Source organism: Paroedura picta, unplaced genomic scaffold (genome assembly GCF_049243985.1).
Source record: "Paroedura picta isolate Pp20150507F unplaced genomic scaffold, Ppicta_v3.0 Ppicta_v3_sca21, whole genome shotgun sequence".
In the NCBI taxonomy this organism is placed as follows: domain Eukaryota; kingdom Metazoa; phylum Chordata; class Lepidosauria; order Squamata; family Gekkonidae; genus Paroedura; species Paroedura picta.
Genome location: NW_027518618.1, coordinates 4,170,110 through 4,195,780, shown reverse-complemented (window position 1 = coordinate 4,195,780; position 25,671 = coordinate 4,170,110). Strand labels below are relative to the sequence as shown.

Genomic DNA, 25,671 nt, shown 5'->3' with positions numbered 1-25,671 from the left:
CGGCAGTCTCGGGACCCCCAATTCCGCTGCAAGGCAGGCGAAAGGCACTCCGGTTACAAAACAATCCCACACTCTTTTATTCAACCAAAGCGGGGGGGGGGGGACCCACAACAGCCCCTGGCCGGAGTCTCTTCTCCCTCACGGCTCCGGACGACGCTGCAGAGCCGGCTGCGGTCTTCCTGCCTTTGGCCGGAGAGTCGGGTTGAGCCCCTTGCCGCCCCTTCACACATGGTGCGCGATCTCCTGCACTTTGTGCAGCGTCTCCTCCGACTGCAGCTGCTCGAAGGTGAGCAAGGAGAGGCCGAGTTGGTCTTCCTGCAGGAAGAGGAAACGGTAGAGGGGCTGAGAAAGCACCACCCAGAGGCCGGCACCCGGGGCGGGGGAGGGGGGGGCTGGGGGCTCAGCGGCAGGGTCTCTGCTTGGCACACAGAAGGTCCCAGGCTCAATCCCAGGGAGCATCTCCGGGCAGCAGGTGGTGGGAAGGACCTCTGTCCGAGAGGCCGGAGAGCCATGGAGAGGGCCAGAACCAGTGGGGTGAAATGAATTCAAAAGAATTTCCGGCTAAGCTTCCGGAAGACGTTCCTGACAGTCAGAGCGGTTCCTCAGGGCAACAGGCTTCCTCAGGAGGTGGTGGGTTCTCCTTCTTTGGAAGGTTTTAAGCAGAGACTAAAAAATCATCTGCCAGAAATGCTGATAGTATGGACTTAGGCAGGTTGTGAGTGGGTGGGCAGGAAGGGATGTGCCAGAGTTTGTCTCTTGGGGCCCTTCCTTGCAGACCGGGAATTGCCGATTGCCATTGTGGGATGGTGGGTGAATTTCCTCCAGGCCAGGCTGGATTCTGGAGATTTTTGCTGGACAGATCACTTGGGCATGAAATTAGGGGCTGAAGCTCAGAGGCAGAGCCTCTACTTGGCATGCAGAAGGTCCCAAGTTCAATCCCCGGCATCTCCGGTCACGAGGACCTGGTGGAAGGTGTGTGGAAGATCTTTCTCTGCCTGCGACCCTGCAGAGTGGTTGCCAGTCTGAGAAGACAAGAGGCGCCTCAATGGGCCCCGGGGTCCGCTTCCACCTGAGGACGCCTCCTGTGCCCCGCCCTCCCGCATCTCCCAGAATCCTCCACTCTGGTGGTGGCTGACCTTGCGGAAGGGCTGGGCCATCTGGCGCAGGAAGTATTTGGTGACCTGCACGGCCTCGTCCAGCGTCAGGTTGAGGTTGGCGTCTGTGATGTGCTCCTGGATCCACCGCGGCAGCTTCCCTCGCTTGTCGGCCCGTGCAAAGCGCTGCGGAGGACAGCAGGGTGCGGCGGTGAGAGGAGAAGAAGGAGAAGGAGGAGGAGGAGGAGGAGGAGGAGGAGGAGGAGGAGAAGAAGAGGAAGAGGAAGAAGAAGAAGAGTTGGTTCTTATATGCCGCTTTTCTCTACCCAAAGGAGGCTCAAAGCGGCTTACAGTCGCCTTCCCACGGTACCCCCATCCCTCCCATCCCTCCCCCCCGCAGAGAGTTCTTGGCCTCCCACCTTATCTGCGAAGACCATCAGGCCGTAGTCGGTCTTCCCCCGGATGGCCCGGCCCATGCACTGAGCCGCATGCCGCATGGCGTCGAAGGTCAAGAAGTCGTTCTCGCGGATTTGGAACTGGTCCCGGAGGTAATCCAGCCGGGCCTGGGGGGAGGGGAAGAGCAGTGGGAAGGGGGACCAATTTCTATCAGGGGGAGGGCTGCATTCTTCCTACTCCCCCCCCCCCAAAGGGAGAAGCACGATGAGGAAAGGTTCAGACGGGCAGCCCTGTCATTGACAAGCAGCAGTTTTATTTCTGGGATGAGCTTGTGGCCTTCACCAAGGCTTCTAGCAGGAATAAAACTCCACTGGGATTTGCCTCTTCATTGGGAAGTGAATTTCCTTCAGGCCAGACTGGCCAGGGGGCCTGGGGGGTTATTCAGGGGGGGGGTCAGTTGGGCAAGGGGTTCCTGTGGGTGAGCAGATAGTTGTGAATTTTCTGCATTCTGCGGGGGATTGGACTCGATTAGGGGTAGGCAAACTGTGGCCCTCCAGATGTCCATGGACTACAATTCCCATGAGCTCATGGGAATTGTAGTCCATGGACATCTGGAGGGCCACAGTTTGCCTACCCCTGGACTAGATCATCCAGGAGGTACCTTTCAACTCCGTGATTCTAAATGTGCTCCTGGACTCAGACCTTGTTCTATATCAAGGAAAGAAGCTCAAAATCATTTTCAGTTTTCAAAGTAGGTCCCCCTCCTCACCCAAACATTTTTGCTGCCTCTTGACAGCCCCATGCAAAGCCTCTGAGCCCCAGGAGGGGCCCACATCGCAGGGCCTGGAGGGATGTCCTCCTGCTCTCTCCTGGCTGGACTGGATGGGCCATTCTGCCCCTGTAAGTCAGCCCTGAAGGCAGCTGCCTCTGAGAATGGGCTGCTTTGGGCCCCAGAGGTTCCACTTGGCCACCAACGCCAGCCCCTCTCCGCCTGTCTCAGCTTTGCTCCAAGCTCTCCTCGACTCCTCCCGAGGCAGCAAATTCTTTAAGTTAATTATGTGGCTTTTCCTGGCAGCCGAGTTCACCCCCCCCCTGCCCATTGTAGACTCCCTAATCTCCTGCAGGAATTACGAGAGCTAATCCTGACCCCCCCCCCCAACCCCTGACTCCCAGCTGGGCTTTTATTCCAGGGTGGATCGGGTCCTCATCCAGGTGCTTGCGTCCAGAGAAAGTTCCTGGCTTCAAGGCCTTTACAAAACAAGGGATTTTGATCCTCTTTTTGGAGGCTGGGGGGAGGTGTCCGGACAGCAGGAGAATAGCGCCCCGTTCGCTTCCTTGTTTACCACCCAGAAGCCTCTGCCAAGGCAGGCTGGCCCTGGGGGAAGAGCCAGCCAGCGGAGCCTTGTATCCAGGAGACCCAGGCTCTGCCATGCCTGCCAAACCCCTGCGGACGGCTGAGCTCTGGCTGCAGCAGAAGGCAGAGCAGTCCGAGAACAGGCAAGCAGGGCCCACACGAACCCACCTTCAGGATGCGGCTCTGGGTGTAGACGTAGGGCACCCCGAACATGATCACAGCTCGGCCGAAGTGGTGCACTGCAGGAGGGAAAGGGCAGAGCTCGGACCAGGGACGGACAGGCACAGAGGGTGAGGCTGGCATGGACCCGGCCCCGCCAGCTGAGGGTGGGGGAGGGGGTGCGTCAGCCACGGGGTTGTCGGCTCCTCAAGCAGACCACAGGAAAGAAGTCCCCCTGCCTGCCTTCTGCCCCCCAAACCTCCACGTCCTCCCCTCACCCCAGCCATCTTCCTGCACTGGTCTTTCCAACACTGCCTGACCCACCTTTTCTGCCCTGAGCTTCCAGCCTCTCAACTCTTCACCTGCCCCCTACCCCCCACCCACACCCCCACCCCCACCCAGCAAGCGCTGTGCTCCTTCTGTGCTCTTCCCCAGGGCTGGGTCCGCTGCCCCAGATTCTCCACGCCGGCTCATGGGCGCTGTCTGTGTTGGCATCCAGCTGCCCAGGGCTGTGCTTATTCGAAAGTCTTTGCAAAGCGAACGCCTCAGTACGGCTCTCGACTCCTGCAAAGCTCGTCACCCTGGATGGACCCTCCCTGGTCTGAGCCAGCAGGGCTCTCCTGGTGTCCTTAGGAAGGCCTCGGCCTCCCTGCCCTGTGGCTGGCCCTGCAGAGGAACTGGCTGGCCCCTGGGTGAGACGGGAGGCTGGACTGGAGGGACCCTCCCTGGCCTGACCCAGCAGGGCTCTTCTGAGGGTCTTCTCAGGGGAAGTCCTCGGCCTCTCTGCCCTGTGGCTGGCCCTGCAGAGGAACTGGCTGGCCCCTGGGTGAGACGGGAGGCTGGACTGGAGGGACCCTCCCTGGCCTGACCCAGCAGGGCTCTTATGAAGGTCTTTTCAGGGGAAGGCCTCGGCCTCTCTGCCCTGTGGCTGGCCCTGCAGAGGAACTGGCTGGCCCCTGGGTGAGACGGGAGGCTGGACTGGATGGGCCCTCCCTGGTCTGACCCAGCAGGGCTCCCCTGATGTCCTTAGGAAGACCTCGGCCTCCCTGCCCTGTGGCTGGCCCTACAAAGGAACTGGCTGGCCCCTGGGTGAGACAGGAGGCTGGACTGGATGGGCCCTCCCTGGTCTGACCCAGCAGGGCTCCCCTGATGTCCTTAGGAAGGCCTCAGCCTCCCTGCCCTGTGGCTGGCCCTGCAGAGGAACTGGCTGGCCCCTGGATGAGACGGGAGGCTGGACTGGATGGGCCCTCCCTGGCCTGACCCAGCAGGGCTCCCCTGATGTCCTTAGGAAGGCCTCGGCCTCCCTGCCCTGTGGCTGGCCCTGCAGAGGAACTGGCTGGCCCCTGGGTGAGACGGGAGGCTGGACTGGATGGGCCCTCCCTGGCCTGACCCAGCAGGGCTCCCCTGATGTCCTTAGGAAGGCCTCAGCCTCCCTGCCCTGTGGCTGGCCCTCCAGAGGAACTGGCTGGCCCCTGGGTGAGACGGGAGGCTGGACTGGATGGGGCCTCCCTGGTCTGACCCAGCAGGGCTCCTCTGCTGTCCTTAGGAAGGTCTCGGCCTCCCTGCCCTGTGGCTGGCCCTCAAGAGGAACTGGCTGGCCCCTGGGTGAGACGGGAGGCTGGACTGGATGGGCCCTCCCTGGCCTGACCCAGCAGGGCTCCCCTGATGTCCTTAGGAAGGCCTCGGCCTCCCTGCCCTGTGGCTGGCCCTCCAGAGGAACTGGCTGGCCCCTGGGTGAGACGGGAGGCTGGACTGGATGGGCCCTCCCTGGCCTGACCCAGCAGGGCTCCCCTGATGTCCTTAGGAAGGCCTCGGCCTCCCTGCCCTGTGGCTGGCCCTCCAGAGGAACTGGCTGGCCCCTGGGTGAGGCGGGAGGCTGGACTGGATGGGCCCTCCCTGGCCTGACCCAGCAGGGCTCCCCTGATGTCCTTAATCCAGGCCAATCCAACTTCCTCTGGCCTCTCCCTCTGCCAGCACCAAAGCAGCAACTCACCGAAGTCGATCCCTTCGGACACCTTCCCCCGGGCTACGGATAGCAGGATGGCTCCCCGGCCGTTCTCACAGGCCTGTCACAAGACACAAACCCTGGTTAGATTACAGCCCCCTCCAGTTTGTTCATCCTGCATCCCTCAAGTGCCGCTGCAGAAGAAGCAGGACTTGTCCACGAGCCGCTCAAAGAGGGGATCCACCCAGCCGGCACAGAGGCAGGAAGGCACTGCAGCAGGAGGGTGTGCCAAAGCCCAAATCAGCTGGGCCTGATGTTGCAAGTGCAGGCCTCTCCTCAGACCACCCACAATCAAAAGCGCATTTTCCCACATGCTGAACAGTGCATTTCCCACCCACCCCCTCCATTTGCAGGTGGATTTTGCCATTTCCCACAGTTGCTGATTGCACAGAACGTGCATGAGGGAATTAGATTCCAGTGGGCAGCCTGGTTGGTCTGAAGCGGCAGAAGAGAGTCCAGGGGGACCCTGAAGGCCCACAGAGTCTTCTTCAAGCGAGGAGCTTTCAGGCGCACAGACATTTCCTGAATTGCAAGGAAAACGTTTTGTGTACAATAAAGTTGTCCCCATTAAGAGAATAATAAACGCATATCTAATCAACTGCTGGTTAGGGGAGATCTTGAGAGAAGGGGGGATAAGGGGATGAGGCTTCACCTAACTGTTCTCAGCAACTGATCATATATTTGCTCTTTATTCTTTTAAGGGGGACACCTTTAGAGGACACAAAATGTTTCCCTGCAATTAGAATCATAGAATCATAGAGCTGGAAGGGGCCATCCAGGCCATCTAGTCCAACCCCCTGCTCAACGCAGGATCAGCCCTAAGCATCCTAAAGCATCCAAGAAAAGTGTGTCTCCAGCCTTTGCTTGAAGACTGCCAGTGAGGGGGAGCTCACCACCTCCTTAGGCAGCTTATTCCACTGCTGAACTACTCTGACTGTGAAAAACTTTTTCCTGATATCTAGCCTATATCGTTGTACTTGAAGTTTAAACCCATTACTGCGTGTCCTCTCCTCTGCAGCCAACGGGAACAGCATCCTGCCCTCCTCCAAGTGACAACCTTTCAAATACTTAAAGAGGGCTATCATGTCCCCTCTCAACCTCCTTTTCTCCAGGCTGAACATCCCCAAGTCCCTCAACCTGTCTTCATAGGGCTTGGTCCCTTGGCCCCAGACCATCCTCGTCGCCCTCCTCTGTACCCTTTCAATTTTATCTACGTCCTTCAACTCAGTCTCAAGGGAGGACGAACAAATCAAAACTGCTGGTTTCTTATTTATCTCTGGAATTTGTTAACCCCTTTCGTTGTGCTGTATGTAGAGTTACTGCCACGCTTTGCCCGTAAGGATGCACTGATTACTTCCATTCCACAACATGGGACTGGGGGAAGTGTGCATGCACACGGAAGCTCATCCCCGGAATAGAACTGGGCTGGCCTTCAAGGTGCCCCTGGACTCCCAATCTGGCCTGTGGTACTGAATGTGTGCGGAAGTGCTCAGGTGGGGGGGGGCTTCTGCGTCTCTTTCACTTGCACCAGAATGACCCTCCCCCACAGGCCACCCACCTCCTGGTACTTCTCCAGGGCCATGCTGGTCTCTGCCCCATCCTGCGTCTCGATGAAGAGAAGTTTGTTGCGCTGGATGTTCTCCAAAATCCCCTGCGAGAGCCGGAGAGGAGAAGAGGGGGTGTGTCTGTGTGTGTGTGGGGGGGTCATCTTCAAGGCACATTTGCTCATTTCAAACACATCTGTTTCCTTCCCACCCAGTCAGAGTCCCCAAGCAAGTTACATCACAACATTAAAAAGGCTGAACAAGTAAGAACATTATTATTATTATTATTATTATTATTATTATTATTATTAAATTTATTCCCCGCCACTCCCTAACTGGCTTGTGGTGGGTTACAACGTCCTATAAAATCCCCATTAAGACACCCATTAAAAGACATCAAAAAACCCAACATGGCGTGGAAAAATTCTAATTGCATTTAAAATTCTTATTCAAGAAACCCTACAAGCGAGCAACACCCGAATTAAGGAGGGGATTCCGCCACAAACAAAATGACCATTTCTTCCCCTGCTAGTGGAAGAGACTGCTAGAGGGAAAGCGAAGAAGCTCCCCGGGAAGGGAGTTTGGGTGCAACAACGGAGAAGGCCCTCACTTGGGGTCTCCGAGGATGACTGGAGTGAGCACCTTGGAAGGCGGTCCTGGGCCAGACGGGGCTTTAAAGGTCAATCTCAGCTCCTCAAACTGAGCCAGTGCAGGCAGACCAAGAGCACAGGCATACAGTCCCCAAGATTTAGACAGGACACCAGCCATGGATGAGACCCCTCAAAGCTTCTGAGCAGAACAACGTCTGTGTGCAGTTGGTGAGATCAGGAGGATAAGGTCCCACAGCAACTGAGACCGGAAACAACGCCAGCCCCAAAGGGGAGAGGGGGGGAGAGGGGAGGAACCCTCCCACCTGTCGGGGTCCCAAGCTCCCCTAGTGGTGGTTGCTCATGCCAAGCAACCAGCCCCCAGCCCCCCTCAGAACAGAGGAACAGGAGGGGCCTCTCACCCCACGGAGTCTCCCCTCCTAGATGCTCTCGAAAGGAACCCTGAAGTAAAGCCCTTCAGGGGAAAAGGGGGAGGGGGCTCTAAGGGGGCTCATTCTGGCTGCCTCCCCCACCCACTGCCCGACCGTCGCTGGGGAGCCCCATTTGCTCCCCCGGCTCATCCCCCGCTAGACCCACCTGCTCATACCACGAGGCCACAATGTTCTCCATGTACTGGTAGCTGGTGAAGAAGGCCACGATCCCATCCGGGACAACCGCAGACATCTCCAGGAGCAGGTTGCCGTAATTCCGGATCACGGCTGCCGGGGCAGAGAGAGAAGGAAGAGACGGACGCTGCCTCCTCCTGCCTGTGCCGCTTCCCAAAACGCAGCTCCACTGAGCTCGAAAACACCTGTCAGCACCAGCCCAGTCGACCCAACAAGCTCCCCCCTCCTGGATGCTGTGACCCCCGCCCGTTTGTCAGGGAGGGAAGGGCCTGCGGAAAGGACGGAGCCTCTCTTGGGCTTCTGGGGTCTTCGAAGGGCCAGCTCACAGGCTCACTCACCAATGTCTTCGCGAGTCTCGAACTTGGAGCTGATGGCAACCTGGTCGTTGCCTCGCCCCACAATCTGAAAGGCAAACAGGACATGAGGACGGGGGAGCGGCTCTTTGGGCAACAGGGCAGCCAGTCCACTGGAAATGCTGCCGCCAGCCAGCGGGAGCATCATTAAGTCCGTCCTCAGCCTCGGCTGCCTCTTTGTTCCCAGTTGAAGGGGCGGGCGGTGTCCCTGAAAACCCTTCCTGGCTTGGGACCCACAGATCGGAAGGAACGTCTCCCACACGTGCCCGGGTGTCAGCTGCAGTCCTCAGGCTGCCCCATGCTTGGAGGGGTCAACCAGAGAGGCCAGGCCTTCCCCACAGGAGGCCCCACTCCATGGATCAGGGTCCCTGTGGGGGGGCCTGAGGGCAGTGCCCCCTTCCCCAGGAAGATCTGCAAGGCCACAGTGTGCTTCCCAGGGCTGGCAGGGCAGAATAAGCAGCAGGAATCTCTCTCTTTTTTTGGGGGGGGGGGGTGCACGGAGGGGTGCAAACTTGGATTTGATTCTATCGGTTTTAAATTGCAATGTTTGCACTTGGACTCAGAAAGCACGAGGGGAAAGAAGGCGTAAATATTTTAACCAATTAATTTAATCTAAGTGGGCTAGAGCAGGGGTAGTCAACCTGTGGTCCTCCAGATGTTCATGGACTACAATTCCCATGAGCCCCCTGCCAGCAAATGCTGGCAGGGGGCTCATGGGAATTGTAGTCCATGAACATCTGGAGGACCACAGGTTGACTACCCCTGGGCTAGAGGGACCCTGGGAGGGAAGACGGCCATGGTCCAAGAGCTTAAGAACCTGCTGGATGATGAGTCCAGAGGCAAACTAGTCCAGCCTGGTTCCATCAGGAACTGATCACCCGAATTCAACAGAAGACGGAGTCCCACAGACAGAGAAGGGGTACGCGGTATAGAGATGCAAGGAAAGTCCTTGTAAGCTCCGCCCTGAGCCAACCGGGAAGGGCGGGCTATTAAAATGCTTCTTGAAAAACATCCATCCTATTAGCTATTATAATGTGTCTGTTTACTGCGAATGGTTTCCGGCATGCCTTGTCATTAATTTCCAGGACCAACAACCGTCAATAGCATTGGTTTCACTGTTCAGCTGAAAGATAAATAAAATGGCCAAGAACTTCTATAATCTACAATTATTTATTCATTATTTAATTGGTATCCCTGATGTAAGCTGATATAAGAGTAGTCCCCCCCCCCCTTCGGGAGTTAATCCACCTCTCCCTCTCAAGGGGATAATTCCCGGGGGGGGGGGGCTAAAAGAGGCAGAGGTTCACCCGCTGCTCAAAAAACCATCGCTGGACCTGCAACTATCGTCCCGGCTCACACGTAGCTTCTCTGGGGAAAAAGCTACTGTCAACCTACATGGAAGAAGCTTCAGCCCTTGTATGGCCGCCCTGGCTCTCCCCAGAACCCTTAGCCAGCTGCCTGGAAGCAGTGACAAGATGGTTCATCTGAAGCTCCTGTGGCTGGGCAGGAGGGGCCCATGCGAGGAAGCACGCCTGCCCAAAGTGGACAGAGTGCAGCTATCAGGCCATACATGGTCTGGGCCCGGGGTACCTGAGGCCCTCTCTGCTTACACCCCTCAGAGAGCCTTACGCTTCCTGGTGGTCCCTGGCCCCAAGGAAGCTCGCTTGGCCTCAACCAGGGCCAGAGCCTTCTCCATCCTGGCCCCGACTGGGTGGAACGAGCTCCCGGAAGAGATCAGGGCCCTGGCAGAACAGTTCTGCAGGGCCTGCAAAAGGGAGGTCGACCAGAACCAACCACTTCCACTGGGCCCCCGAGCTTCCCTTCTAGGACCCTCAACGTCTATGAGTTTCAACTCAGGTGCATCGTATGTTATGGTTATGAATGTTCTGTTCTCACTGTTTATTATTGTTCCATTGCTATTTATGGTCACTGATTTCTCTGTATGTTGCTGTTTCATGTGAACCGTCCTGAGCCTCCAGGGAAGGTGGCTTATAAATGTAATATATAAATAAATCTTGTCCCTCATGAAGTCTCAAGGTGGCTAGTGAAGCAGGGGTTTACAATAAAACCTATACATTAGAACACATATATTATAAAATAAGGAATAAAAATTAGCTCCAGATGTACATTATAGCAATGTGTTGATATCACCCCTTTTTAGTTAATTGACATACATTACCAAAATTTGCAACTTTTCTTGGCCATTTCATTTCTCTGTCAGCTGAGGAAGCTGAACAGTGACACCAATGCAAATACCAGTTATTGGTTCTGGAAATTAATGAAAATACACACTGGAAACAATTTGTAATATTGACATGTTAGAATAACTAAGAAGAGCGGTGTTTTGGGAAAAAAGCTTTTTCTCTAGACCTTGCACGGGACTTTTCTCTTCAGTCCTGCACTAGGCAGCTTTGAGACGCAGCTGCAGCTCCCAAGGAGTCAAACTTGGATCTTAACAGCGACCGCCTGGCTCTCCCGTGGGTCTTCTCACTCACCATTGGGCACAAACAAGTCCTAGCCAGGGTCATGGTGAAGGTAGCCATCGTAACAGGCCGGAAGTCCAGGATCTTTGGGTAGATGTCCAGCGGGGAAAGCGTCTGCAGCAGAACAAGGAGGAGACGTGGTCCATCGACCTGCTACCCCCCTTTGCATCCCGTACAGAAAACACGCATTCAGGTCCAGGAACAGACTCCGAGACTCCGGGACTGCTGGACTCCAAAAGCCCTGCTTACCCCCGAGGTGATAATGACTGACTGGAACCTCTCAAAGACCGGCTTGATAGCGATGGAGGCGTCCATACAGCTGGGGAGAGGAGGAGAGGGGTGAGAGCAGCTCCAACAACACTCCGCCTTAGCCCAAGAGATGGTGCTCCATCCCAGCACCACAAGAGAATCCGATATTCTCCTGCCCTGCTCCCAAAAATACAGGCCCAAAAGTCTGCCTCTGCAGATATTCGAAAGCAAAAAAATTAATAGAAATAATGCAAAGTTATTAAGACTCTGTAGGAATGCCACTGGGAATTCCAAACTCCAAAGCACATTCCCGGCCAAGAATGGCCTCACTCCACCGACGAGACAATGAGTCGAACCGTCACGCTGAGAGGCCCTTTGCCCAACGCCCAGTGCAAGAGAAAGGAAAGGGCTCGTCCTCCCCACGCCCAAGCGGTTTCCTTTCCCCGTTCTCTGGCACCCCTTGTGTGGCCCCGCAGCGTTCCTCACCTGAAGTGCAGGACTGGGTTGGTGATGGTCGGAGTCCGGTCGTCGAAGGGTTCTATGAGGATGGTACAGCCTGGAGCAGGAAGAGGCAGAGAGGCAGAGAGGCAGAAGGGGCCCGTGGGCACAAGCAAGAGAGAGAAGAGGCGAGTGCAAATCTGGCCTGGGGAGAACTCCTATTAAGCTCAACCGTGTCATGTTTACGTGTCAACATCAGGATAAATTTGGTTTCCTTTTTTTAAAAAGCTGCAAGGACAAGTTTCTAGTCCTTGTTATTTTGGGGAGGGGGCAGCTTTATGGAATCAAATTGCTCCAGTCATCGATAATTTCTTCCTGGGGCAAGCAATCTATCTTTACTCACTGTTGCCTTTTACATTTCATGAATCGGGGAAGAAGTGGATTTCTTTGGAAAGTGGTGTGATCGGAGGAGAGATTTATTTGTTTATAAAGTAGATTTTTATACTTTCCAACAATAAACAACAAATTTAGAATGTCAGGAAGATACAGAACAATATTTGGATACAAAAGACTTAAAAAACTAAGTTGTCTACACACTTCTGACAACATGCTGAAGGTTCCAAAGACTCCTATTGGTGGAGTCTCCCTAACTTGGGGCCAATGGCTGCTCTTGATCAGGATTCTGCACCCCCCCCCTTCAGATCTGCTGTGAAGGAAGCCCCTGACTGAGGGGGCGGGACGTGTTTCCAAGAGCAACGCAGGGGAGACTGAGGGAGGGGGGTGCTTTCCTTTGAGGTGGGGGGAGCTTTCCCCTTCTGCCCAACCTCTGGCTGACCAGGTGGCCAAACTGTGGCTGTCCAGAAGTCCATGGACTACAATTCCCATGAGCCAGCACTGGCAGGGGCTCATGGGAATTGTAGTCCACAGCAGCCCACAGCTTGCAAGCCACAACCGAGACTGTTAGTGATGGTTTGTTTTGGAGGTCATCAACTCCCAGGATCATCATTAAGCCAAAAGCTTCGCGGCCACACACTCACTTGCTTAAAAAGATAAAGAGATTCGGCCAGGCTTCTCTTTGGGGGGGGGGGGTCCATCAGCAGGGGAGCGAAACCTCCCTCTACGAGATCCCAGGGAGAAAAATTAAGCTCCTTAAAGGTGCTGGGAGTGATTTGGCCGGACACCTCAGCGCTTGAGAGACTTAAGAGGCGGTATTTATACGTGGTGGCAACATCACACACGCAGACACGCATGCCTTCTCTCTGCACAACAAGACATGCCGCTCTTGAACTCCGGCACTGAAGCCTTTTGCCTCGGACAGAAGCACGGCTCCATCGAGCCCAGGGCCAGCCAAGCCCTGACACAAAAGGAGGTTCCCCAGCAGCAGGTTGCTCCTTCAAGGGAGGGAGGGAGGGCACGGCTGGGGCAGGAGGGCCCTGGAACCTGCTTGCGAGGCCAAAACTCAGCCTCAGGCCCAGTGAGGAAGGGGATGTGTCTGAGCATGTGCACAGCACCCCCTCCCTCCCGTGGGACAGAGAGAGAGAGAGAGAGAGACATGCCCTCTCCAGGCAAGCTTCAACTTGGGCCCATTTCCCTTCGAAAAATCAGAATGCTCCACGGACAGAACCCGGGAGGGGCCCGTCCCTTGCAGCCTGCAAAACCAAGAACCTGGCCAGGGGGAGGGTTTATTCTGCCGAATTTTTTCGGCTCCTGCCAAGTCTAGGAAACGGCGAAGAGAGGAGGCACTGAAGCCCCCCCCCTCCATTCAGCCTCCTGCTTCTGAGGCCCCAACAGAAGCCAAAATACCTTGACTAGACAATATTCAAAAATAATTCGGGACTGCAGTCTCTCTTACTGAGCATACAGAGTCTGCTGCAAGCAGGTTCCTGCTGGGAAATGTCACGTCTTTTAATGTGTCATGTGAACACAACCCTCATTCTAGAGCAGGGGTAGTCAAACTGCGGCCCTCCAGATGTCCGTGGACTACAATTCCCAGGAGCCCCTGCCAGCGAATGCTGGCAGGGGCTCCTGGGAATTGTAGTCCACGGACATCTGGAGGGCCGCAGTTTGACTACCCCTGTTCTAGAGCGTTGTTGACTGTCTTGATTTGCTCTATGTGATCTGCTGGAGCGCCAGGAAGGAGGGCGCTATTGAAAAAGGGCATCTAAATAAATAAATGTGGCATAAGAGCCAGAGTCCAGGAGCCCCCGAAAGACGAGCAAGACTCGTGAGGGGGGGGGGTGAGGGTCTGTGGATCACTGCAGCGACCCACGAAAGCTGCTCCCCGGCCACCAATCTTTGTGAGTCTTGAAGGTGCGGCTGGACTCCGGCTCTCTCCTGCTGCTCCAGGGAGCCTAACGTGGGAACCCGTCTTGGTCCGTCCTGAATAAATGCTGGACACCATACAGAGAAGCCACTGGCTTTCCCATGTGCGAGCGGATCTTCCCCGCGTCTCTTACCCTTGGAGTAGGTGCTGACCAAGGTGGCGAAGTTTGCAATGAGCGTGATGGGGGAGAAGTCAGAGATGTCAGCTATTTCTAGGGTGCGAAGGAGGGACTGCAGCCGCTCAGCACAGAACCTGGGAAGAGGACGGGAATCGGCCACTCAGGGCTCAGCAGGGGCACCGAGGCCTACGGGATCCTGTCTGGCCGCCTGATTTTTGCCCGCCGTACCCGTAAGGGGCAGGCGCTGAATTCTGAACACGACCGGGCTCTGCCACTGGGGGCAGCGTGGGGGTCCTGCAGAGAAACCCAAACCCACTTGGAGAGGAGCTTGGGGCGGAGGGCAGAGCCAAGATACAGGCTGGGCCATCTCAAAGCTCTTCTTGAGAACTGGTTGCCCCAAAACCCATCACCGTCTCTGGAGAGAGCGTGATCTGAAGCAGCTCAAGGCCTTTTGGGAAGTCCCCCCCCCTCCGCCTGCAGCCCCGGCCCCGAGTTCGACGCATGGCCTCTGTGAGGACAGGCGGCCCCTCAAACGCTGCCCTGCGGCGGGAGGTCCCCACGAGGCCGTGCCCGGAGGAGGGATGTGCCGCCTGCAGAGGCGTGGCTCCCACTTACTGGAGGGGCTTGCGTTCGATGCAGACCTTCTCGAAAACGTCTTTCAGGAAGGAGGGGGGGCTCTCCTGGGCCACGTGGTGGACCCGCAGGCGGGACTTCAGGTACTCCACGAAGCGCTTCAGGAAGCCCACAAAGTGCTCCGCGGTCCGGATGTTCCCTGGCACGGCCTCTGCAGGGAGGGAACCCAAAGGCGTCCCAGCCAGCACCACGACGGCCCCGCCGGAGCAAGGCACTCTGGCAGACGGATCCCGCCACGGAGCTCCCGGGAGCCCATCCTCCTGTTTCCAGCAGGAGCCACCAGACAGGGAAACCAGCCAGCACAGCGGGAGGCAGCAGCTGGGCCTGGAGAGTCCACCTCCCGCATGCAGAGGTCTCCCCTCTGGCCCCAACCCCAAGAGAAGCCCACAAGCACCTTGGAGGACCTCGTCTGGCAGTACCGGATTGGCCAAATAGATGTCTGTTTCCCGGGCAACGTTGGCCTCCTTCAGCCCCTCCACCAGTCGCCGGTACTCCTCCTTCAGCTTGCGGGCATCGGTGTCCTTGATCCTGGGATTGGGGTGGGGGGTGGCGGTCAGCTGCAGGCACCACCAGGGTGGGCAAGCGCGCCGGCCGGCAGGGGGGGGCAGAGGCCACAACGCCCGCCCAGGGAACTGGAGGAGACCCAGGAACAGGCAGGATTGACAAACTATGTTTGAAGGCGGGTGGGCAATTCACCCCAAATAGTTATCTTCCTTTTCCATGTAAGACGGGCTTACATTCCAGAAGCCAGAGGGGGGCAGCAAAATTTATTGGTAATTTTATTGGATTTAAAACACTTATTAGCCACCTTTCTCCCTTGGGGAACTCAAAGGCAACAAAAGAATGACCGTAATCCTCAACAAAAACCCAAACGAATAAGACGGCCATTATCAACTTGCACAAAAGGTCACCATTTTTAAATTCCAACAAGGACTGCCAATAAATAAAAACTAAATCCATCCACTGCAGCCCAGAGACCTGCCTGGCAAAAGGAGGGAGAGTTTCCCCTAATTTGCATCCCAAAATTGGGCTTTCCTAGCAGAACAGCCTCCTTCTTAGCACACCCACGAAGCGGGTGGAGCACAAGAGTCACACTCACTTCTGGATGGTGGCTTGGAGCGTAGCGATGTTCGTGTGGCAGCGATCCAACGTCTTGCGTGTGATGTTGACGCCCATGGAGTCGATGCAGACATTATCTGTGGGCCGAGAGGAAGAACAAAGTGGGAATAAAGCTGTCCCAGGCAAGTTTACACTCCCGCTCTCCCTCTCTCCCTCTCTGCAAGGGTCTAGCTGAAAAGGTCCCATCCGTGAAGGGCCCCCAGGAGCCCAGCAAAAGCCCCAGGCTGGTCAGTGGAGGATTTCTTCTCTGCTGCTGTTCTTCCTTCCCTCCAAACTGAGATGCTGCATCACCAAAGAGACCTGCCTCTCCCTCTCCAGCAGTTGGACTCCCTCCCAAGGACCGACCCTGCTTAGCTTCCCACTTAGGGCCCCCCCCCCCCAGCAAGGGGCTCCCAAGGCCAGGGAGGGGCAGAGGGGATTGGCTCTCCCCTTCCCCTGCAGAGCCTTCCTGGGGGTCTCCCTTCCAGGGACTGACCCTGCTTAGCTTCCCACTTAGCCCCCCCCCCCCAGCAAGGGGCTCCCAAGGCCAGGGAGGGGCAGAGGGGATTGGCTCTCCCCTTCCTCTGCAGAGCCTTCCTGGGGGTCTCCCTCCGAAGGACTGACCCTGCTTAAGTGTCAAGATGTATACATCCTATGCCGCCTTTCCTTCCTGCCTCTGAGCATGGAGGATTGACTCCTAACTCGTGTCTCCAACCTGCAACCTGCTGAAGACCCTCACCCTGCTTGGCAGGAAAGGAACCCCACTGGCTGGTGGAGAGCTGAAGAAATACAAGAGAGCAAGACGGACAATTTCCCCACCCCTCCCCCTACCGATATTGTGAGCCTCGTCAAATACGACAACAGATTTCTTGGCCAGCTCTTTGGAGACCAAGTTGGCGATCTTGGGATCCAGGAGGTAGTGGTAACTGTACACGACAATATTGGCGTGAAGGATCTAGGGAGAAAGAGAGGAGCTGAGGTGGAGAGGCACCTCTTCCCATGGGAACAAAGCGGGCATTTCGGGATGGGTCTGGGAGTGGCCGGCAGCAAAAGTCTCTTCTGTGACCCTCGAAAACACAACAGAAATCCAGGCCCCTCCTCCTGCTGTCCCACCAGCATCTGTCCTCAGCAACCCCAAGCAGGAAAGACGATATCCAGGAAGGGGTGAAAGCCAATATAACGGTTGAGGGTGCTGGACTAATATCTGTGATATTAGGTTCAAATCCCCACTTGTGTCATGGAAGGTCACTGGGTGACCTTGGGCCAGTCACACCTAGCCTACCTTGCAGGGTTGCTAGGAAGGGAAAATGGAAAATGACAAAGGCCACTTTGGGGAGAAAGGTGGAGGATACTCTTGAATTAAATAAAGTAAATAGGGCATGAATTGTCAAAGACAAACATGACACATTAAAAAAAAGAAGAGTCTGAAAATCACTAAAACTTGACTACGAGCCCTAAAAAACAATAGAATAAAAAAACATGGAATTCTAGAAACACCTTCCAATGGTTCGTTAAAAGTCAAGCAAGATCTGGACTAACAGACTTTCTAATGAACTCCACCCAGAAACACGAAAAACATCCTTCGGGACTCGCTAATGAACTCCACCCAGATGCAGCAAAAGTGCTTCCTAATGGACTTGCTAATGAATTAGTTCTTAGTTTCCTAGTTCCAGCTCATCCCCTGGGAGACTCCCAAATAAGAACGGAATGTGATACACTTAAGAACCAGTATGGTGTAGCAGTACTGGAGGGAGATCCAGGAGATCTAGGTTTAAATCCCCGTTGACATGAGGATAACATGGAGAGGAGAATTATGTTAGCAGCTCTGTGTGCCCACTGGGGAGAAAGGCAGGTTGCAAAAGGATGCAAATAAAACTCAGTGCCTTGATCCGTTACCGAATATCTGGCAAGGAAATATGGACACCAGTCCTTCTGCCGGCCATAGGCCTTCAAGTCATCCAGGTTGTACACACCGAATGGAAGGGGCTCTTGGCGGCCGTGGGCATCAAATTCCTGCCAAGGGAGGAGCAAAGGGTGGTTGGAGAGCATTGGCAGAGTTTCAATATGCACAGGGGTGCAGCACTAATAGCTTTATTGAGGAAACAATTGGGTAAATGGAGGACAGAGATAGTCCTAACAGTCTAACTGACTAAGAGAGCCCACCTGTCCCCAGGCATTGAGCTCCCTCAGCATGTGGGGGTGGAGGAGGAGATCTCAATACGAGTGACCAAAGTAAGTGACCACTTTCCAGGCCCATAGACCCTCAACACCATCCCAAATAGCAGGGCCACTGTCTCATCGTGGCCTTTGCCAGTTTGGGATTATAAAAGGGGCGCTGGAGCCTCGTTCTGCCCGACCCCCCCACCCCCTTTGAACGGCTGCACCCTGTACCTCGAAGAAGCGGCAGCAGGGGGCGCTGGGGTCCTGTTGGTGCTGCACCCGCACGTAGGAGGCTGTCAGGCTGAAGCATTTCCCATCCACCTCCTTCCCAAAGCGGAATGCGCTCACCTAAGGGGGGAAAGGTGAGTCTGACCCTCCTGGGTTACTCCCCACAAGCCCCCCTGCTCAAAGAGTGCTCTGGACCTGTTTGTACTGTTTACTGTATCATTGTTTACACTGTTTATTGTTACAACTACCTGTTATTAATATTTTATGGTTATTCATTGTTTTATGTATCGTTCATAAGTTCCATGTAAACCGCCCTGAGCCTCCAGGGAGGGCTGTATATAAATAAAATAAATAAAGTAAATAAAATAAATAAAATAAAGCCCAGGGAAGGGTTGGGAGGTGGTCCCAGATCCTCACCCTCCTCGCCCCCCAGGTTCTCTCTCTCTCACCTCCGGGTGGATGCAAAGGTTCTTCCTGGAGCTCAGGGCAAGGGCCAGGAAGGGCAGCTTCTGCCCGGTCTGCTTCTCGTAGAAGTCTAAGAGCTTACGCAGCTCCTCGATGACCTGGGAGGGAGCAGGGAGCTGCAGTAAAGCCTCTGGGCCCATAACTACCTTGATGTTGCAGACTCCACAGGTCAGGCGGGTGACCTTCAGCCCGGTCTCCACTGACCTCTGCAAGTCAGCCCTTCCTCCGCAGGCAGTTCAGGCCCCTGCCCACAGCAAGTGCTCCCCACCCACCCCACACCCCAGTTACCTTCTCAATCTCTGGCACTGTTCGGGAGCAGTAAATTAGTTTGGAGACCTCCAAGGGATGTGCCTGGGGGGACGGGGGGGGGGAGGAAATCAGAATCACACTGAGCTGGGAGAGACCTCAGAGGGCCCTCCAGTCCAGCCCCCACCTTCTTGGGGACCTAAAAGACACACCTCCCAGACACTCTCGACAAAGGAGACTCCACGGGGACCTGGGGAAGAGGCTTCAGGGGTCTCTATGTCAAGCAAGAAGGAGCAGGAGACTGAGCTTCTCCTGTAGGCAGAGAGAGATCATTTAGGGCCAATGGATTGGAAGGAGTTCCCGACAGTTAGAGCAGTTCCTCAGTGGAACAGGCTTCCTCGGGAGGTGGTGAGTTCTCCTTCCTTCGAAGTTTTTAAGCAGAGGCTGGAGAGTCATCTGACAGAAATACTGATTTTATGAAAGGCAGAGTGTGAGTGGGTGGGCAGGAAGGGATGTGCCAGCATTTGTCTCTTGTGGCCCTTCCTTGCATCCCCAGGGAATTGCTTGTTGCCACTGTGGGATGGGAGGTGAAGTCCCGCCAAGCCAGGCTGGATTCTGGAGATTTTTTTTTTTTGGGGGGGGGGGAATCACTTGGGCATCTAATTCAGGTCTCTGTGGGTGGGCAGGTAGTTGTCAGTTCCTGCATTGCACAGGGGGTTGATGACCCTGGAGGTCCCTTCGAAATCTATGATTTTAGGAGAGGCATCCCATAGGCGTGGTGGAATGATTCCCATGACTGGGATGCAGCAGGGGACGGATAGTTTGCCCACCCCCTGCTCTGGCTGGGTGCCAACTCCAGGCGGGTGGCCGTTACCAGCACCTGGCTAAAGTACAGGGTGGCAGCTGTACACATACGAGACCTGAACAAGGCGTTGACCTGAGAGGTTGGTTCAGAGGTCAGGGATTCATCGGGTCACTCTGTCGGAAGTGACTTGATGGTATTTGACATACACACATCATAAAACTTGGGAGGTACATAGTACCGAGGCGCACAGAACGTTCTCACACATCTGGGGAGAAGTCATGTTCCCCAAGCCCCCCTCCGCTGACGTGCCCGTCTCCTCAGCCCGTGGAGGAGATCTGACCCCCATTTGTGGCATAGCCCTGAGCAGACTCACTTTCTGGTAGGCCACGATGAGGGACAACAAGGAGATGGTCTTCCCGGTTCCCGAGGGCATTTCCAGCACTCCATGGCCCTGGCAGACGACAAGAGAGCCACTTTTCAGAGCAGGCATCCAGACTGCCTTCCTGGAGAAAGGCTGGCCAAATTCCTAGGAAGCGGCATCCAATTTTCTTGATCCAGACCAGCTTCAGTTTGGGAAAAGGGGGAACTGCCCTTGCAGTGCACTGATCCTTGCCTTCCCTATGCTATTTGCCTTTAAGCCTTAGGCCGTTATAGCTTATCACTAGATTCAAATGAGTAGCCGTGTTGGTCTGAAGTAGCACAATAAAATCAGAGTCCAGTGGCACCTCTAAGACCAACAAAAATGTATTCAGGGGATGAGCTTTCGAGTGCAAGCACTCTTTGTCAGACTATGATCTTCTTACATGACAGGGAATATATAGCAAAAAGGGTGCTTGCACTCGAAAGCTCACGCCTTGAATAAATATTTGTTGGTCTTAAAGGTGCTACTGAACTCTGATTTTATTGTACATCTTATCACTGTGCATTTATTTATTTCTACTTCCCTCCCCAGATGGGACTCAAAGTAACTTCTGAGCATCGTTTTCCCTCCTCCAGTTCCCTGGGGGTTGGCCAGGCAGAGTTTGTGACAGGCCCAAGGTCACCCAGTGCGCTCCCTTGACAGAAGTGGGAATTTGAACCCGAGTAGCACTCTAACCAGGACACTGCACCAAACGCGTCAGCACAAACGTTGACTTTCTAACCCAGCCCCACCGGTCCTCAGCAGCTCCCCTGGAATCCTCTCCAAGCGCTCCTCCGTCTTCCTTGCCTGCATGCAGAAGCAGCTTCTCCCCTAGCTTTTGGCCCCACGTGAAACCCACACCCCAAACCGTGTCTCCTTTGGCCAAACCTTGGCATCCAAGGTCCTCTTCAGCTCCAGCATGTACGAATACTGTTCGGGGTAGATGTAGTCATACGGGAAGTAAACCAGCAAGCCATCTATATTCAGCCTGGGGGAGAAAAGAGGCACGGAAGCAAGGAGGGCCAGCCCCCCAGACGGAAAGAGTCCAGGAAGGGCAGACATCACCCAATGGTAAGCATCTCGCCCTTGCGTTCTGGGTATGCCAGCCCCCCCCCCATATTCCCTTGCCCCCTTACGGCCATTTGTTTCTCTTCTAGTCAAGCAGGGGTAGTCAACCTGTGGTCCTCCAGATGTTCATGAACTACAATTCCCATGAGCCCCTGCCAGCATTTGCTCATATGGGCTCATGGGAATTGTAGTCCATGAATATTTGGAGGACCACAGGTTGACTACCCCTGAAGCATTAGTAGGTGGCTACTTCACGGAGTTTTCAAGGCAAGAGGCAAACAGAGGTGGCTTGTCCTTGCCTGCCTCTGCATTGCCTTCCTCGGAGGTCTCCCATCCAAGTACTAAGCACCAGGGCCAACCCTGCTTAGCATCCCAGATGTGACGAGGCTGAGCCAACTGGCCAGATGAGGGCTCCTTAGGTGACCGGGAAGTAAATAAAGACATGCTGCACAGTTCTGCAGATCCCGAGCATGTGCAGCATCTCTGGTGGGGCCTGCCTGCACACATGTGGACCCATCTGACCTCTTCCTCATCCACGGGGCAGAAATGCCTCTGCTCTTAATTAGCGTTGCCAACTGTAGTTTGGGGAAACCCTGGATATTTGGAGGGGGAGGAGCGGGGGAGCCGGGGTTGGCAGAATCTTTGTAGAGAAGGGAGGTTAATGGGGATCTGCTCCCAGAGACTCCACTGTCCAAAGCTGCCCTTTCCTTTAGGGGAACCCATCTCCGTGGCCTGGAGAATCACTTTTCATTCCAGGCACTCTCCAGCCAGCATCTGGAGGTTGGCAACTCTGGTTCTTTCCACAGCATTAGTTCCCTGGCCAGGATCACGTGCAATCCCATAGACCGGGGCAAGCCCTCTCTAATGCAGCGGGGCTGACTTCCGAGTAAGCCACTCCAGGGGCGAGCCAGCGAGCGCGCCTCCGCTATGACCCACGTGCACAAACACGCCCCAAACAGAGTCACTCCGCATTGCCCCTGCCCAATTAAACCTCCCCTCCCCCCCACACACACGCGCCCTGGCGACCTCCCAGCGGCCCCCTCCTCCCCAGGAATCCCCAGGACAAAAAGTACGCCGCCCCCCCCAAAAAAAAGCACCAACAACCCCCCTGAATTGCCCATGTCCTTTTGCCCCCCCCCCGCCCCAGTGGTACTTCCGAGCTGCTCCCCCCCCCCACTCACTTCATGGTTCCTTCCACCCTCTGCTGCTTCAGTCCTCACTCTGGTCGTACATTGCCTATACTCGCCGGCCCCTTTCACGCTCTCGCGCGCCATTGGCCAGCGCGCCCCGCCGGCCTGCTCTCCTATTGGCCAACCTGCGCCGCCGCTCTCCGAGCAGGGTAGTCTGTCGCTCTTCTCCCTCCCCCGCCCCTCTCAACGCGCTTGGGTGCACCGCGCTAAGACCATACATGTTGAGACCAGACCTAATCAACAGCGATTGAAGGGCCCCTGCCCCCCCAGCCCCCTCTTCCCCCCCCCTCAGAATTCCACCCATGCTCTGGACCTGTCTGCATTGTTGCACTGTTGTATTGTTTGTATTGTGTCTTGTGTTATATTGTTATATGGTTACAACTATTAGTATTATTGTAAGGTATTCACTTGTTTATAGACTGTTGTGTGTATTGTTCTTTGTTCCCATGTAAAACGCCCTGATCCTTCGGGGAGGGTGACACATAAATATCGCTTTGCGATATGATACAACCGGAGCGGGTAGGCCAGAGTAACCGGGCCCGAAGCAAATGGCCAAGGAGGGTTGGTGATGGTTAAAAGGGTGCAGGACTTTTGAAGACTCCAAAGCAGGGGTCTGCAACGGGGTGCCCCCAGGCACCATGCTGCTTGACAAGGGCGTTTTCAATGTGGGTGGTTCCAGCAGAATATCTGATCAGTTTGCCTCCAGGGGCACCTTTAATTTATTTATTTATTTATTTATTTATTTATTTATTATATTTATATACTGCCCTCCCCAGGGGCTCAGGGCGGTTAAGAGCAAAGCTTGAAGACCAACAAAGTTTTATCCAAGGAATCAGCATTATTGTGCGCGCACACAGGGGTAGGCAAACTGTGGCCCTCCAGATGTCCATGGACTACAATTCCCATGAGCCCAGCAGGGCTCATGGGAATTGTAGTCCATGGACATCTGGAGGGCCACAGTTTGCCTACCCCTAGCTGGAAAAGTAAGCAAGCATAGGGAAGCTTCCACCAGAAGCAAACTTGGTTGGTCTTAAAGGAGCCTGCTAGACTCCAACTTGGGTCCAGGGCTCCGAGCAGAGACCCGGCGGAGGTGCTGCCGTCTGCGTAAACAACCACGACTTTGATGGAGGGAGGAGCTGATGCATTCCAGAGCAGCTTCCTGAATGTTCCCATCTGAGCCTCTCCTGCGGCCCTGAAGGTCCTGGGTTGAATCCCAGCATCTCCAGGTGGAAGGACCAGGCAGCAGGTGATGGGTGTAACCTTGGCCTGGGACCCAACGCAGCTCCATATGGTTAGATATGTCTGGTAACAGCATGTCTGTCTTTCCCCTCCAGTTCGGAAGCAGGAGTTGCCCAGACTTCAAGCTCTGGAGAATTCTGTTAGAAGCCACTAAAATCTCCCGGAGAGAGACCCGAGCAAGCATTACCCTTCGCCAAATCATCCTGCAGGATTCCAAGGCAGAACACTGGGGCCATTTCGGGATCATTTCAAGGCCTGGAGACCTCCCTCCCTGCTTTGGTGGCCTGCCTGACCACGGCTGGCATCCCCAGAGGAAGGGGGGGGACAGGAGTCTGCGCTGCCAGATATTTCTTTGGTAACTTCACTCTTTCGCTATTTGTCCATGCCCCCCCTGCAGGGTTATGCATGTGGACATCCAGCAGCTGATGCAAATGAAGGCTTCTGCTAGCCGAGAAACCAACGAATCCAGGGGACCTGTTAAGGTCCAATTAGGTTACTCTGCTTAGAGCCAATCGGACTGCTCCATTGAGAGCCAATCAGGGGCCGGCCGGGCGGCCTGAAAAGTATAGAAGTTTTTCCCTGTTCAGTGTTTGGAGTTTCTTGCTGGAGCTGCTGAATAAAAAGGGCTGTTTTGGAGAATTGGCGGCTGTGATCACCAAACCCGCAGATTTAAAATTGGCGACGAGGATGGGATCGCCGTCCTGGGCAGCCTGCCCTGGGAAGCCTCCGTCCAGCTGGAGACACTGGTGGACCTACCCCAGCTGTGCCCGCAGCCTGCCAACAAGGGACCAGCTCCAGATCAGCCAGGACTGAGGCTGTCTGCCAGGCACGCACGGCTGCTGGTTGCCACCCTAGAACAACCCCGGTCCACGCTGCCGAAGCCGACAGCGTGGCCAGCACATCTGAGGAGGAGGTGGAAGAGGTCCGACCGGCCCTCCTTGAGCGACACGGAGTCCGGAAGCAACAGTCAACTGCCTGCGCCAGCTGTGGGGGCCCACATCCGAGGAAGTCGTGCCGGTTCCGAGATGTACAGTGCAGGCTCTGTGGCAAACCTGGCCACATCGCCAAGGTCTGTCGGTCTAAACCAGCAGGTTCAGAAGCCCAAGGAGAAGCCAGGCCCTCCAGGGGCTGCTGCCTGGCCAACAACAACAACAACAAATATCTAGGTTCGATTGCACATCTAACCGCACCATGTTCCAGTACAACAGCTGGCACCCTGGTACACACCCATGATTGAGCTCATCCACCAAACATCCTTGCCTGTCACACTCCAAGCAACTGACGGCACACAAAAGAAGATCCGTGTGACAGTCAAAATACAGGGAGCCGCCTGTTATATGGAACCGGACTCGGGGGCCTCCTTTCCCATCGTTTCTAAGGAGACCCTCAGCAAGCTCCGCCTCCGGCAATGTCCTCACCTGCGACCCCTCGGCCTGCGATGGACCAACTTCCAGGCATTGGCATCAGCACCTTCCGGGTGCAACACAAGTCCTTTTCCAGGGCCTTGCGGCTTGTCATCGTCGAGGGTCACCGCCACAGCCTGCTGGGTCTTGAACAGTTCACCCCACTTGGCATCCTTATCTCCGGCATGCACCGCTTACAGCCCTCGCCACTTGAGGCCGTCTGCACCGGGTTTGGGGCCGTATTCGACGGCACACTGGGCTGCTCCACGGGACGACCACTGATCTCCTTCGATCTGGAGCCGATAGGCCTGCAGGCCCACTGAGTGCCCTTCGCTCGCAAGCCACGCATTGAAATGGGCCACCTGATAAGCCCAGGGGTCCTGGAACCTGCACCACGTGCTAAATGGGAAACACCTATCATGAGGCCGCTGAAAGCCGACGGGAGTGTCCGTATTTGTGCAGATTACAAAGGCTCTATGAACAAAGCCCTGCCTCAGCATGCATTCCGGGTTCCTGTGGTCAGCCACCTGCTGGCTTCACTTGCATATACCTGTGCCTGTATATACCTGTATTTCCCTGTTCAGTGTTTGGAGTTTGTGCTGGATTCGGGCTATTTTGGAGAATCAGAGTCTGTGTTCACTGAACCTGCAGACTTAATATGCAGTAATAGGTTTGCCAGCACTGGAGATTTTGGGGATGGAGCTGGGAGTGGGCAGGGGGGAGCGACCTTGATGGAGGACATTGCTATGGAGTCCACCCTGAGGCATCCCTTTTCTCCAGGGGGACTGATCTCTTTGCTCTGGAGATGAGCTCTAATTCCAGGGGATCCCCAGGCCCCACCTGGAGGCCAGCTTCTCTATGCAGTAACCATCTCCCCTCTGCCACAACATGCCTTCCTGGCTCCGTCAGCTCAAAAAACAGCTCAGGAGATTGAACTGAAGGGCTGATATCTTGAACTGAAGGGCAAGATTTGGGGAGGAGAGGAGCCTTCCAGGCTACACATAATC

At 55.3% G+C, this 25,671-nt stretch overlaps 1 protein-coding gene across 2 annotated transcripts; it reads right to left on the bottom strand.

The window, feature by feature from the left end:
• Positions 1-53: 53 nt before the first annotated feature.
• ERCC2 (ERCC excision repair 2, TFIIH core complex helicase subunit) lies at positions 54-22,138 on the bottom strand. 2 transcript variants are annotated; one of them, XM_077318596.1, is made up of 24 exons: positions 22,014-22,086; positions 20,653-20,752; positions 19,738-19,815; positions 18,772-18,871; positions 18,602-18,664; positions 18,298-18,411; positions 17,852-17,968; positions 17,357-17,473; positions 16,292-16,415; positions 15,462-15,558; positions 14,757-14,890; positions 14,345-14,513; positions 13,745-13,863; positions 11,337-11,406; positions 10,851-10,920; positions 10,614-10,715; positions 8,104-8,167; positions 7,737-7,858; positions 6,567-6,659; positions 4,997-5,069; positions 3,013-3,083; positions 1,514-1,657; positions 1,137-1,280; positions 54-315 (listed from the first exon to the last, which is right to left on the bottom strand). In XM_077318596.1, exons 2-24 carry the CDS (start codon positions 20,658-20,660, stop codon positions 223-225), a joined length of 2,286 nt encoding a protein of 761 aa, XP_077174711.1. In that variant the 5' UTR covers positions 20,661-20,752; positions 22,014-22,086; the 3' UTR covers positions 54-222. The 2 variants fall into 2 exon arrangements, with proteins under 2 accessions (XP_077174711.1, XP_077174712.1); XM_077318597.1 differs by lacking the exon at positions 18,772-18,871 and having other exon boundaries at positions 22,014-22,138.
• Between the last annotated feature and the right edge of the window lie 3,533 nt (positions 22,139-25,671).